The sequence below is a fragment of the Erpetoichthys calabaricus genome, chromosome 1, assembly GCF_900747795.2.
Source record: "Erpetoichthys calabaricus chromosome 1, fErpCal1.3, whole genome shotgun sequence".
NCBI classification, from domain to species: Eukaryota; Metazoa; Chordata; class Cladistia; order Polypteriformes; family Polypteridae; genus Erpetoichthys; species Erpetoichthys calabaricus.
In genome coordinates, this window is record NC_041394.2 from 304,976,185 (window position 1) to 304,991,241 (window position 15,057).

General features: G+C 36.7%; 1 protein-coding gene across 1 annotated transcript in view; it reads left to right on the forward strand.

Moving 5' to 3' along the window:
- Positions 1–15,057, forward strand: part of lrriq1 (leucine-rich repeats and IQ motif containing 1) — a 149,206-nt gene that overhangs the window by 25,854 nt on the left and 108,295 nt on the right. Inside the window, exons 5-8 of the mRNA XM_028814864.2 lie at positions 1,384–1,468; positions 6,086–6,315; positions 9,165–9,239; positions 12,172–13,770. Coding sequence (XP_028670697.1) covers positions 1,384–1,468; positions 6,086–6,315; positions 9,165–9,239; positions 12,172–13,770 — 1,989 coding nt within the window. The remainder of the gene's footprint in view (positions 1–1,383; positions 1,469–6,085; positions 6,316–9,164; positions 9,240–12,171; positions 13,771–15,057) is intronic.

The following is a 15,057-nucleotide window of genomic DNA, read 5'->3' on the forward strand; positions in this document are numbered from 1 at the left end:
AAACTGGCCAAGGATAGGTGTGCCAAGCTTGTGACATCATATTCAACAAGACTTGAGGCTGTAATTGCTGCCAAAGGTGTATTGACAAAGTATTGAGCAAAGGCTGTGAATACTTATGTGCATGTGATTTCTCTGTTTTTTCATTTTTAATAAATTTGCAAAAACCTCAAGTAAACTTTTTTCACGTTGTCATTATGGGGTGTTGTGTGTAGAATTCTGAGGAAAAAAATTAATTTAATCCATTTTGGAATAAGGCTGTAACATAACAAAACGTGGAAAAAGTGATGTGCTGTGAATACTTTCTGGATGCACTGTATATCAGAATATTTTGACATGTAAAAAATACTAAGAAATAAAAAATTTGCATTTTTAAAATTTTTCCCTCATAGTAACTTTTCAGTCTCTAATATTTTGATTTAATTGATACTAGACAGCAAGCTGGTCATAGAGAAGTAATACAGTAGGTTGTGTTTCAGTGAGAGATGGAGGGTCCCTTTATAGGAGTAGAGTATCATTTGAATGTCAAATGTTTTTAAACATCATAGTCAATCAAGTTGTTGATGGGGGAATAAAACAGAATGAGTGCTACAAAGTAGAACACACCAGGTAATTTGGAAATACTTTAGTTGATATGAGTGAGCATGTCTGTGCCATACTCTTGAAATGTTGCTGAGATCATGTCTCAATAAACTCAAGCTGTTCTTAGGGCAAATCACAGAAATAGTCCACTATTAGGCAGATTTAGTGTACTTAGTACTCCTTGCGTACTATCATAGTTGGATGTATTATTGAATGTAGATACTTTGATGTTATCATTGTGTTTAGATATTATTCAACTTAAGACATAACATTTTGAAAGTAGAACATAAGTTGAAAACATAATGCATTGTTTAATTAAATATTTGAAACAGATAATACACTTGATGTATATTATCTGTATTATTGATATGTTGTTTTTAAGACTGATTTCTTGATTTTAAAATAACGTAAACTGTCAAATTGACTTAGTCCAATTTATGGGGGCAAGATAGGCTATGGACTATCCTGGCGATAGTGGACACAAGGTAGGAAAGCTGCCCTGAACACTGCAGCAGTCCATCACAATGCCCTTTCACTTACAGAGCTGCTCTTACAGAGTTACAATTTGAAATCAAAAGTAAAACTTGTGTAGGGAGGTGGGAGGAAAATCTAGAAAGATATAGGAAAGACATGCAAACTCCACAATGACAATGGCTGAGAGTATGATTCAAACTCTGGATTTGGATCCATGAGACAGCAGCAGAACCCGCTGCATCATCATAGCACTATAATTAATTTGGATAGAATAGGATATTACTTCTCCATGTCTCCAAAAATATGTCATGTATGTACTTTATTTCACAGCTAATTTTGGAAGCTGAGGAAATACTGAATTTGTCATCTGAATTTCGCAATGAACGATTTTCAGATACATCTAATGAAGAGAAAGGTAAGGGAAAAATACTCTAAATTGTATTAAGAATTAAACAATATATTATTTAAAGTGTACAAAATTTGATGTGTAACATACATTCTGACAAAAGATAGATATTGTGACAGATAGAGGGTGCTATCGTCCCCTTGAAACCTCAGACAATACGCCAGACACCAGATAAAAGTCCCAGAATTTAATTTAATAATTCTAATAATGTGTACAAAGCACCCTCCACTCCACAATACACAATAAACAATCAATAATCAATCACAATCCTCCACTCCTAGCAGCCCAGTCACCCTTCCTCCCAACTCGGCTCAACTTTCTGGGGTTTCCTATAGGCCTTTTCTATCTCTTGACCCGGAAGTGCTTCTTTCCCTCAGTCCGTGTGATTTCCCAGCTCTTTCGGGTCAGACGCAAACTCCTTCTTTTCTTCAACCTGGAAGTACGTCATTTCTTCTGTCCCCGTGACTGGGAAGTACTTCCGGGTTATATGGAAAATACAAGTCCTTGAGCCTCCCTGCAGCGTCCCCTGGCGGCCCCCACGGTATCCAGCAGAGCTGTGATGAAAGACTCCAATTTCCATGATGCCCTGCTGGAATTTGGGGCCCCTCCATGTTGCAGGGATGGCTACATCTGGCGGCTTGGGGGTATTGGCCAGGATAAACTGTCGGCCATCCCTCACAATAGATAGATAGAAAGAAAGCTACTGACAGAAGCTTGTGGACAGTAGTCCTGAGTGCAGGTGCATTGCAACTGTGAACTGTATATTTCTAAACATTGGTAAATTTAAGAATAAGCAAAAGGGAGTAGTGAAAGAGATATAATATATATAACTGTTTGTTTACAGGAAAAGAATCTGTGCCTTTGATAAAAGAGGATTTTTTTTAAGCCTATCCCATGATAATATCTGGAAAACAAGCATGGTTTTTAAATTTACAGTGGGATAAAACATCATACCATATTGTTTTTGCAAGCGCTGTTACATTCCTTTTGCAAACGTTGAGTGGTAGCCTCAGCAGAACCGAAGATATATAGCTGACCGTATCGTGGTGACGTGTCAGAATTGGTATATAAAGGAGAGACCTGGCGATAAATTTGACCGTGGATTCTGAAAGCATACGGTCCATGGCCAGATGGTTGAGCGATGTGGGCGCCCATTGAAGCAAAAGCTAAAGCAGAGTTGTATTCCCTGATATGATCACAGTAATTTCGGGACAGCGGGTTCTTGCCAGTCAAGAGGTCTTGTAATAAAAGAGGATGTTTGGATAGCGGTGCCAAAGACAGCTTGCCGGTATGACAACACTTAGTGTAATTTCCGGATGTGGTGACCTTTGATGGCCAATGAAGAGCATTGCAAGAAGTACATAGTGCTTCATAGTGCGGGAATGGCAGTGTCCTCTTGAAAAGCAGTGGAAAACTGAATTCGATGACTGTGCATGTTGGAATATGTTTTTGTATGTTTGTTAAGAAGAAATGATGTATGGAACGATTTAGTGCAGTGTTGACACTGAAAGGAATTGGAATGAGTTTGTAAGTGCTTCTTGAGAGCACGAGTTGTTTTGAAGCATTGCTAGCAATGTGACATTGCATAATTCGTTCAGTGGAGTGTGTTTTTAAATGTGTGTTGAGATATCTCTGCCGTTGGAACGTTTTGGAACAAATGGTGCATTGAAAGACCTGTGTGGAATGCATTTGTTCAGTGGAGTGTGTGTTTAAATGTGCTTTGAGATATTTCTGGAGTGTGAAGGTTTTGGAGCAAATGTTGCATTGAAATTCCAGTGGGAAATGCGTTTATAAATGTTTTTCAGTAAGAGGATAGTGGGAAGGTGACGTCACATCAGCGTGGCGATCACGTGGGTTTGTATTTTGTGTGCACATACTGACACTGTCAATAGATGGCACCAGAAGGTCATCATGTGTGTTTGTGAGAGGCAAGAGAACTTCGTAATGCCCATGTGTTTTGGTATGCTTGTTGAGAAGAAATGACGTTTCGAATGATTTAGTGCAGTGCTGACACTGAAAGGAATTTGTCAGGGAATATGTTTTGAGATGGTTAGTAAGATAAGTGCATGCATGAAAGTGTTTGTTTCAAATTTTGCATACAAATGTTTGTGTTGAATGGATTTGCACATGGTTGAGGAGATCCATCTCAGCCGTGAAGTCCTCGTTACAAAATGTGCAACTGAAGGTGTGAGTGGAATGAGTTTGTAATTGGTTCTTGAGAGTGCGAGTTGTTTTGAAGCATTGCTGGCAATGTTCACATTGCATCATTTGTTCAGTGGAGTTTGTTTTTAAATGTGCGTTGAGATATCTCTGCAGTCGGAAGGTTTTGGAACAAATGGTGCATTGAAAGTCCTGTGTGGAATGCGTTTGTTCAGTGGAGTGTGTGTTTAAATGTGCTTTGAGATATTTCTGGAGTGTGAAGTTTTTGAAGCAAATGTTGCATTGAAATTCCGGTGTGAAATGCATTTATAAATGTTTTTCAGGAAGAGGATAGTGGACAGGTGACGTTACATCAGTGTGGCGATCACGTGGGTGTGTACTCTGTGTGCACATACCGACATTGTCAATAGATGGCACCAGAAGGTCATCATGTGTGTATTTGAGAGGCAAGAGAACTTCGTAATGCCCATGATCCAAAGGACCGCTAAGGAGCAGGGATATGACGTTGGGCCGGATTGTAAACTCGAGGAGAGGCATGAGGACGTTCTCGGAAGTGAATGGTGATAGTAGCTGGAAGCATTTGGGACATTGCCACAATTTCTGCTTCGCCACCATAAACTCCGGAAGTATTCATGTGGTCAGCGTATTGTTGAGCAGACTGTATGACTATGCTTCCGTGACTAAGAACAACAGACAGCACGTCGCCGAAGTTATCCCAATGTTGGCAAACAAAGGTTACAGCCATGTTGCGAAGTTCAAGAGCAACAGTTTCGTCGATGACATTTTTCCAGAAAAAAACGACTGATAGAAACAAACAGTTACTGATGCAGGAATTTGTATAACATTTAAAGAAGTGTTGTTTCCATGAAATACATTTGAAGCGGTGGCCATGGTAGGCAAATGAACAGTCAACGTGGCTCACAGCTGCATGTGGACTGTAGCACAGACCAAAGAGAGTGAGGATGTGTTTGGTGAGGTGTTGGGGGTGGGCACATGAAAAAGCAGTGCCTCGAGAGCGAGGGTGGACGTGGGAGGAGGGTTAGAGTTGGCGGGCGGGGCTCTGTTGTTCGTATCCCATGGTCGGGCGACTTGGTGGATTATATATAGAAAAGCAGCCGGAACCGAAAAGAACAATGAAAAGTCAACGTGGCTCAGAGGTGCATGTGGACTGTAGCAGAGACGAAAGCGACTAAGGCGGTGTTTGGTGAGGTGTTGCGTGCGGGCACATGAGCAGGCAGTGTGCATGCCTCGAAAGCGAGGGTGGACGCGGGAGGAGGGGTTAGAGTTGGCGGGCGGGGCTCTGTCGTGCGTATCCCATGGTCTTAGAGTTGGCAGATAGAGGCATGTCTTTTTGAAAGTTTGGCCCTGTGCCTTATTAATTATTGTCATTGCAAAGGCTAATCTAACAGGAAATTGTCTGCATGTAAAAGTAAAAGGCAAATTTGAATCTGATGGGGTCAGGAAATTGTCTGCGTGTAAAAGTAAAAGGCAAATTTGAATCTGATGGGGTCAGGGAAATCCAGCATTCACCGAAATCCGGTGAATGCTGGTAACAGTCAGGCGGGTGGCGGGCAGGCGGGCAAGCCAACAAAAGCACTATGCTTTTAGTATGGTATGAATCAGGTTTTTGTAGACAAAGGTTTTCCCTGTTCCTGCAGGACCATTTAAGAAGAAGCATGTTTGTTGCGGATGGGAATCGCTGTATGCAGCGTGTAAAACAGTTTGCGAGGGTGGACGCGGTCGTGCATATCCCATGACGTGGGAGGAGGGTTAGAGTTGGCGGGCGGGGCTCTGTTGTGCGTATCCCATGGTCTTAGAGTTGGTGGGGGGGCTCTGTGAGTTGACGGGCATTTCTCTGTCATGCGTATTCCATGGTCTCTGTCTTGCGTGTCATGGTCGGCTGCTTAGTGAATTGTTGGTGGGCGGGGCTCTGTCGTGCGTATCTCATGGTCTCTGTCTTGCGTGCCATGGTCGGCTGCTTAGTGAATTATATATATAGATATACAACACATGAATTTCCCTACATAAAGCTATGATTTTAGCAGTAAAATAGTGCTGGCCAATATTTGATTACAGTATGTTGAAGGAAACTTAAGAACCATATTTTTCCAAAAATGTATATTCTTTTTCATCTGCTTATGAGATATAAGTATCTCAGCCTGTGTTTCATTCAGTTTGACATATGCCCATTGAAACTGACATCATTCTAAATGTGGTCAATTGATATTCAGGAATACCTAAAATGTGTAAATATCTTGAATTTGTAACATTTTGACACTCCCCTATACAGTACTTTCCTGTTTTATATTCTTATGGTATAAGCAGTAAAAGTAATGAGAAAATTAATGAATGGATGTTACTTGGCAATTAAGAAGAACAAAATAATCTGGGTATCTATCAGTATTCACTTGAGACTGTGCTATTTATAGTGTTTGTACTCATTGTGGTCTAATTTATTTTTTCAAGATTGTTTTGAAAATATAATAAATACAGAATATGAAGAAGTCGAAAAGCGATGTAGATCTGAACTGCAAGTATGGGAGGACAAACAAAGTGAAATGGAAAACAAAAGAATTCAGGAGCTTGAAATACTTAAAGAGCAACAAGAGAGAGAAAGGGAAAAGGAAGATGAGAGAAAAAGATGGAGACAAAAAGAATTTGATGAGGAGCTTAAAAGAATCCAAGACCTCAATATGGTATTTAATGAGTTATTTTTTACATTATTGAATCCTTAAAAATAAATATGCTTTATTTAAAATTATGCAATAATTCTAAAAAGGAATATTGTGTTTCAACATGATTAATACTTTATTTACAGTAAATAGCAATTACTATGGTTATGAAGTAAATATCAGAATTAAATATAGAATCTATATTAAACAAATATTGCTTTTAAATTTGAATTCAAGCATGCATATTATATTGAAGTTGTTTTCCTGCAACATGACATGCCCCATTTTACCTTGGAATTACCCCAAATTAAAATAAAACCCTTTGCCTATGCTTAGAAAATGTAACAATTTTATAACAATTTTAGGATCTGTCAGTTATTAATGATTATAGATAAATAGTAATATTGTACACATTAATTATAAATTATAACAAAATATTACTCAAAAAACTGAGTGATACTGTATAAATAATAATAAATCATAATATTTAAAAGGAAAGTTTACTAGAAAATATTATAGTCATAAGGACTTTAATTACCCAAATATAGACTGGACTAAATTGACAAATAGTGGCGTACAAGAGCAGAAATTCACACACGTAATCAGTTACTATATTTTAACACAGTATGATACAGGAAGCCTGGGAAGCCTGTCTAGATTTAGTGTATTGTAATTACCAGGATATAATTCAGAGTGTAGATGTGATTGAACTGCTAGGGTCAAGTGACTGTAATATAATGCGATTTTCAATGTTTTGGAAGAGCATGGATACAAAGACTAGACCTTAAGTTTAAGTTTGGTAGGTCAAACGTTGAACAGATGCAGCGAAGCCTAGAAGGGATAAACTGTGATATGTTTTTAAATATGAGGACGGTGATGGAGCAGTGGAACAGGTTTAAAAGGTTATACAGATACAGTAATTCAGGACAAGTACATCCCAAAAATTGAAATTAGTAAAAAATAAAAAAACCTGCAGTGAGAAAGTAAGGAGATAAAAAAATGCAAAGAAAAAAACAGTTGTATAAGGTGTATAAGACTAATAACTTTAATGCTAAATGTAGATTGTGGGTGAGCATGAGGACAACTCTTAAGAAGAATAGGGAAGCTGAAAGGAATATGAAGATAAGGTGAAAGATGTTCCACAGAGATTATTTCAGTATTTTAGTAGAAAAAGAACAGTCAAGGAGGAGGTGAAGTGTATCAGGATTAGTAAATGGAAATTAAAATATGCAGACGGTGAAGCAGCATTTGCTCTAAATTTTCATTTTACTGAGGTGTTCACATGTAAATAAATGTGGTTAACCTCCCAGCGGTAACAGGGGTTCTAAGGGGGTACTGAGTGATTTAGAAATTGTAGAGGGAGAAGTACTGCTCAGATTAAATAGACTGAAATCAAACAAATCTCCAGGATCAGATAACATTTATCCATGAGTGCTTAAGGAGGTTAGTGAATACAAATATGAACTCTTGATGCATCTTTTTAGGAAGTAAGGGTGTTTGGACAGATCCAAGTAACTGTAGGCCAATAAGCTTAATATCCATTACAGGTAAATTAATGTAAGGAATTATTAAGGATATTTTTAATATATATAAATGATTTGCATAGGAATATACAGAACAAGCTGGGTAAATTTACAGATGATACTAAGTTAGGTGGATTGGCAGATAATCTGGAATCTTTCAATCATTACAGAGTACCTTGGGCAAATTTGTGGCAGATTAAATTTAATGTAAGTAAAAGTAAAGTATTATACATAGGAAGTAAATATGTTAGATTTGAATACACAATGGGAGGTCTAAGAAATGAAAGTACACTTTAGAAGTCGTCACTATCAACTTCCAGACAGTGTTCAGAAGCTATTGAGAAGGCTAACAAAGTGTTAGGTTATAAAGTATAATGTGTTGAGTACAAGTCAAAGGAGGTTCACTCTGAAGCTTCATAATGCACTGGTAAGGCCTCATCTGGAATACTGTGTGTTGTTTTAGTCTTCAGTCTACAATAAAGACCTAGAAGTGCTATAAAAAATCCAGAGAAGAGTAACTAGGCCAACTCAGGACAGCAGGGGATGAGTTATGAGGAAAGATTAAAACAGCTGAGCCTCTTCAGGTAAAGCAAAAGAGATTAAGAGGTGACATGATTGAAGTGTTTAAAATTATGAAGAAAATTAGTACAGTGGATCAAGACTGTTACATTAAAATGAGTTCCACAAGAACACAGGGACACAGAAACTTGTTAAGTGTTAATTTTGCTCAAACATTAGGAAATTTTTCTTCACACAGAGAACCATAGAGACATGGAATTAAGTAGCCAAGTAGTGTGATAGACAGTAGGACATTTAGGGTTCTTCTAAACTAGACTTGATTTTATTTGGGAGGAAGTAAGTGGATTGTACTGGTGAGCTTTGTTGGGCTGAATGGCCTGTTTTTATCTAAATATTTGTAATGTTTTAAAGGTATCATCAACACTTTTAATTTCCGTAAGCCTTTAAACTTGTTCTGCCTTCTGCATTTTACTATGACAAAAGTCAACAGCGTAAATGATTTTTGTGAGTAATTGTTAAATTCATTTCTTTAGATTAAATGTATTGTAGTTATCTCAGCCACTGTGAAATATTTAAGAAAAAATTCAGGAAATTCAAAATGTGACTTATAAGTTTAATATGAGTTTGAGCTATCTAGATCACCTGTGTGTGCTTCCTAGTGTTATTGCTCTCGTATTGTGTACAATTACATCTGCTTTAATTATACTGATTTATAAATATTACATCTTTAAAAAATATGTAACATATTATCATTAATCACACTTAAAAATATTTAAAAGATATTATTGCTAATCAGTGTTTCATTAATGATTCTTTTTCTTTCTTTTCCAGAAACAAAAATATGAACTAGAAGAGAAGGTTAGGCAGGAAGAAGAGCTATTACAAAGTGAATTACGCATTCAGGAGGTATTATTGCCAGTACAATTTTAAGTTTATAACCAGATAATATAATTCTTTTGTCTTTAACATTTTATTCCTAATATTTCCTATAATATTTGTGACTATGAGCATGAATGTGTCCTGAAGTTGACTGAAATGGCAAGCTGGACCTAACCTTGTCAAGGGAGGCTCTAGCCCTTGAGACCCTGAATAGGATTGTTTGGGTTAAAAAACTGATGTATAGTAATTCAGTTTTATAATTAAGTGGCTGGATAGGTTAACTAATAGTCAACTGTCTTAAAAATTAAAAGGAATGGTGAATCGGTGGTGTTACTGAATCCAGAGTATTAAGCTGCCTTTGTTTATGAAATTTATCGCTATAAAGTAATAAATTAATTCAAAGGTAAACATATGGTTCTTGAGAGACTGAGTGAGGAATCTGAGTGTCTTGGCTTGCGAGTGTCTTGGAACAAACCCAAGATCCTGGCCTTTAATGACCTCTTGAGCACAGCCATCAGCAGTGTGTCATGACTGCGAAAAGAATATCGACCTCTTCGAGAGGCTTACCTCGGCAGTGATATTCATGTCTCTTCCTATGAAGTCAGTAGATGGATTGGGAGGACATGGTCATGAGGTCGCTGGAAAGGGATGGGTGGCGCTCCCAATATCTTTGCGAAAGGACGAAGGTCCAAGTCTTTAGAGTCCTGGTGCTTCCTGTTTTGCTATATGGTTGTAAGACATGGATGCTATCCAGTGACCAGAGACGAAGACTGGACCCCTTGTGCACCGTGTCTCTTTCGGGAATCTTTGGCTACCGTTGGTTTCACTTTGTGTCAAACGAGCTGTTGCTTATGGAGTCCCAAATGAGGCACGTTACCTGAATTGTGAGGGAGCGTCAGTTACAGCACTATGGCCATGCTTTAGCATAAAACATAGCCAGTTTAGGACAAGATCACATTAATATGCTGAGATTTCTACTCTTAACTGCAAATATTTTACACTCAGAGTCATAACCAAGAATTGGGTAATTTAAAGTTTAGTTCGATAAACAGGAAATATAGTAAATACAGTAAAAAAAAAATCTGTTGATTTTTAATCAAAGCATTTGTCAACCTGTCTAATAGAATAATCAGATATGAAAATATTTAAAAGTTTCTCAAATCTGCTTAATCCAATTTCTAATTGTGCTCCCTTCAACCCCACTGGCCACCAAGCCACTGTTCAATTTTATTTCCCTTTTGTAACCACACTTATTTCCCCCTTCCCAGGGTAGCCATTGTTGAGGGAGCTGTGCAGTAGCGAGCATGATTAAATATTAAATAAAAAGAACATGCACAGTGCTGTCTAACCCTTCGGTGTAGGGGGGCTGTTTTTTTCCCTCACATACTTGCAACACAGCAATACAAGCAGAGTGATTAAAAAGTGGCATTCATGAAGCACAAGTATGGCATAACAAGTACTCATTGCTATGCTAAGAAACATTGCCAGTGTATTTTATATTGAATTTGAAAGAGCACTGCTTAGAAAACTAACACAGAGAGAACCGGCAGCAGATAGCTCATGGTAATTGAACCCCTGATGCTTGAATTGTAAAACTCTGACACTTCAAAGTCATACTAAAGAGTACTTACAAGTCAAGCATAACCTCGATTCCTTCATCAAATATGTCATACTTAATAGTCAAAACTTTCTTTAGAATCTGACTTAACCTGTGTGTGCAACAATACGTAACAGTGCATAACAATGAGCAGTTAAACTGCGCTGGCATTATATTTATTTCTGTTTATGTTCAGCTATTACATGTAGTGCAAGTGACCAAGCATTTTGGGTTTATTGCAACATGCACAAACAACTTTGAAATATGGCTGTGTCCCACCGGCAGGAGAGCATGTGTATAAGAGGCTACAAGATATCATTGTGAATACCAGACCACCGCTGTAATGTTATTTATGCCTGGGCACTGTTGGATGGCAGAAAGTTGGCAGTGTTATGTCTGGGCACGAAAAGGTGCTGAAAAGTTTATGATGTTACACTTGGGCATGGACACACATCAGATGTAGTATGTTACGGCTGGCCATGGATGGATGCTGGATTTTTTGTTGTTTTACATACAGAGAAAACAGAAAAGTAGATTGCATAGTGGTTACATATAGTGTGTGTCAAATGAAGCAATGGAAATTCAGTTCTTATGTTTAGTTTATGGTGTAAATTGTTTTATAATCCTTTAGTGCCAGTGAGTGAGTGAACTCTCTGTTAAAATTAAATATGTAAAGCAAATAAGTAAGGTTACTTCAGTTCAGGGAAATATAATTGTCCAGTTCTTATAAGATACTTTAAACTAAGAATATTTAATATATTTTTTATTGCTGTGTTACTCCAGAGCATGGAAGGATGCCAAAAAGTTTAGTATGTTACACTGGCCATGGACAAACACTGGACATTTGGTAATTTTATGTATACTGTATATAGACAACTTTTTGTTTAATGTGATGCCAGAGTATTGTAGCTTGGTGCTGCAGATAGCAATGATAAGCAAACTGTTGATGCTGAAGAATGTGGTAATGAAGCACAGCTGTCAAAATGTGACACCAATTGCTTGTTCTTTTTCTGCTACTGTTGCTTTGGCCTTCTTTAGACCTGCACGTATTGCCTCAGATCTTTCTCCCATTTGGAGTTCAATTTGAACAGCCAGGTTGAACTGTTCTTTTCTTTGATTTTGGTAATTGTTTAGGAGACATATCTGGTCATTACCGTAGAAAGCTTTCTTCCTAATTTGAATAATTGATCCCTAAAAGAAATAATGTAAAATTAAAAGTAATGTCCGGGAAGCGGTTGCATGAAGCAACCATGCCTGACATCCAAGTGAGACCAAATACTGTTTTATTTTTACTTAAAAATCTCCATCCTTTTTTAAAAACAAGTCTTTTAATATGTTGTTTTTTTATTCATTTTTTCCCAGGAAGTAATTATAAATCTACAAGAGCATATAAACAGTGAAAAGAAAGCTTTTGAAGAACAACAAGCAATGGAGAAATTCAGACTGGAAGAACAAAATCAAAGGGCGGCCATAAAAATTCAGTCGGTTGTTAGAGGTTTCCTGTCACGTAAGAAATATGCCTTTGTACTGAACCATATAAAATCTGAGAGACTGAAGAAAAAAGAGTTATTGCTGAGACTGATAAAGGAACAGAAAGAAAAAGAGATAAGACGTAACAAACGGCTAGAAGAACAAAAACTCCTGGAAGAAAAAGAAAGGAAAAGAAAAGAGGAAGAGGAAAGACTGAAGCTGGAAGAGCAAATAAAGAGACATCATGAATATGAAACTAAAAAGGTGGAAGAACGTCAACGTTTAGAGAGAGAAAAACTCGTGAAGCTGGAACAAGTTAAAAATCAAAAAGAACATGAGGAAAATAAATTCAAAGAAGAATCAATGAAGTTAGAATTAGAAGAAAACATTCTTCATAGAAAATCAGTTGGAACTCTCGGGGAAGATCAAGAAAAGGAAAACAAAGAAAAACACAAAAGTCAAGTGCTAGATGTGCAAGTAAAGTTAAACTTTGGGTATGATAAAAAAACAAAGGAACATCATGAGCTTTTGGAAAAGGAAAAGACACCAAAGGTTCCAAAAGTCAAAAAGCAAATGGAAACTAATAAACCAAAACCAAAAGAAGAGTTAAATTGTTCAGAGGTGGACACCAACTCTGTCGAGTATGTTAAATCAGATGAAAAGCTAAAAAAGCATCAACAAAATCTAGTTTCTCAGGAGCAAATAAACCATTTCCATGAACATGCCAAAAAAACAGAGAAAGAACATCAGCATTTGGAAAGAGAAAAGATAAAAACTCTCAAAAAGGAAAGTGAAAAAGAAAATCAAAAAGACAAGTTACAATGTTTAGAGGAGGAACTGAATGTTGATCAGATGAGAAATATATATGAATCAAACATTTCTGAAGTATTACAAGAAAAAGAACCACTTGATAAAGTATTGAAAGAAAAAGTGGTTCCTTTGGTAGTAGATAAATACAAAACAACAGTAGAACAGAATGCTGAAGTTGACAACCAAAGGAAACAGAGTGATTTTCATTCTACAACTGTAATTCAATGTTTAGCAAAGGAAGGAGATGCTGCTAAAATTATAAATCAAAGTAAAACTGTAGAAAAAAATGAAAGTCTTGATACTGAAAACAATGTCTTTGCAAATGGTAGTGAGCAAAACAGTTGTTGCGTTCCTTGCAAAACAGGCAGTGATGATATAATAATCAATTCTTCTTTAGATAGTAATTATAATGTAAACACAGACAAGTGTACCACAATGAAATCTCCTTCTGACAACAGTGCCATGGCAGAAGAAAATTCCAAATTAAGTCTTTCATGTGCTACTGAACAGAAACGTGTTACATGGATGAAAACTTGCATTCCTTGGTCCAGAATATATGAGGAGAACAGAAGGAAGAAGGTAGTCAAAAGAAAATTGACACAAAAAGTTTCAAGTGTTCAACTTCCTCCCCTGAATGAAGCACTAATTCTGCAAACAGGTGTTTGGAACTCACTTGAACAGGTATATAGCTGTATGCAGTTAGTCATTCTAAGCACTTTACCTTGTAGTTTGGCTGTTATTATAATGATCTACAATAATTTCTCTCAGATTAGAAGTTGTTCACATAGGTTAGAGATATAAGTACTATTTAATAATTAGTTTACAATTATTATTCTAATGTTCTATTCTAATGTTCTAAAATGTATTTTTAAAGTAATATAGTGCCAGAGATTTGACATTTCAGAATCGGGCTATAAGAACAGATCATTGAGGTCAGATGTGTATAAAGGTCAATATCTTGCTTTTACACTTAGGCACTGATATCCAGTATACTTTAGCTAAGTGGTTCAGAAATGCCATTTGTGGTTATTGGTTTTTGTTCCAACCATTTTTTAAATTGAGTGACAAAACTTTTTGTTAAACAATATTCTTGTTTAATCACATGGCTTGCTCTAGCTTTGCATCTCCTGTTTCAGAAATTTATGATAATGATTTAAGATTGTTTTCATTTACTTTAGAGGCGGTAATATTTTGTTTTGCAAAAACAACAGCACCGTTTATCATAAAATTTTTGACAAATAATGCAACACTTGAAACCTTTCATGTAAAACTGCTGAAACCCTGCTCAAAGGTGTTTTAAGTGTTTTGATCTGTCCTAAGGACTGGATCAGAAAGGTTAGAAAAATAACTAGAGAGAGCTGGAGACACTTTAGGACAAAGTGGAAGAGTTGTTAGAACAGGGCAAAGGTCAAAACACTAAAGGTCGAAAGGATCATCTTCCAAATTAATAGAGAAAGATGGGATCAAAGTCAGAAACAAATCAAGGTCAAAACCAAAAGTCAACAACAAACTTTAAAAAGAGAAATTAACCTCCTGCCTTTAGAAAACAATCTCAAGTTATGAGCACATAGCTCACTCTTAAATGATATGACTGCCGTGACATCACAACTAAGCATATAGACATTGGACATGCCCCTATATAATAAAATAGTAAAAAATTCCTACTTTTCTTGGGTAGCTTTCAGAACATTTCAGTTTTTCGTCAATGTATATTTTCATTTTGTGGTTTATTTGTATATATATCTTGTATATATTGTTTATTCACCCTATAGATACTGTATATTCCACAGAAATGTAGCAATTGTCTCTAAGCTGTTCTTGAAATTTAGAAATTCACCCTTAACTGTATATACTGGACTTTGTACCTTAGAGACTATACTGTAGTTAGTTAAGATAAGGAACAAATCCTCATCTACACCAATGACTTTGAACACTAAAATTCTTCAAGCCTGATGCTTTACAGCCAAA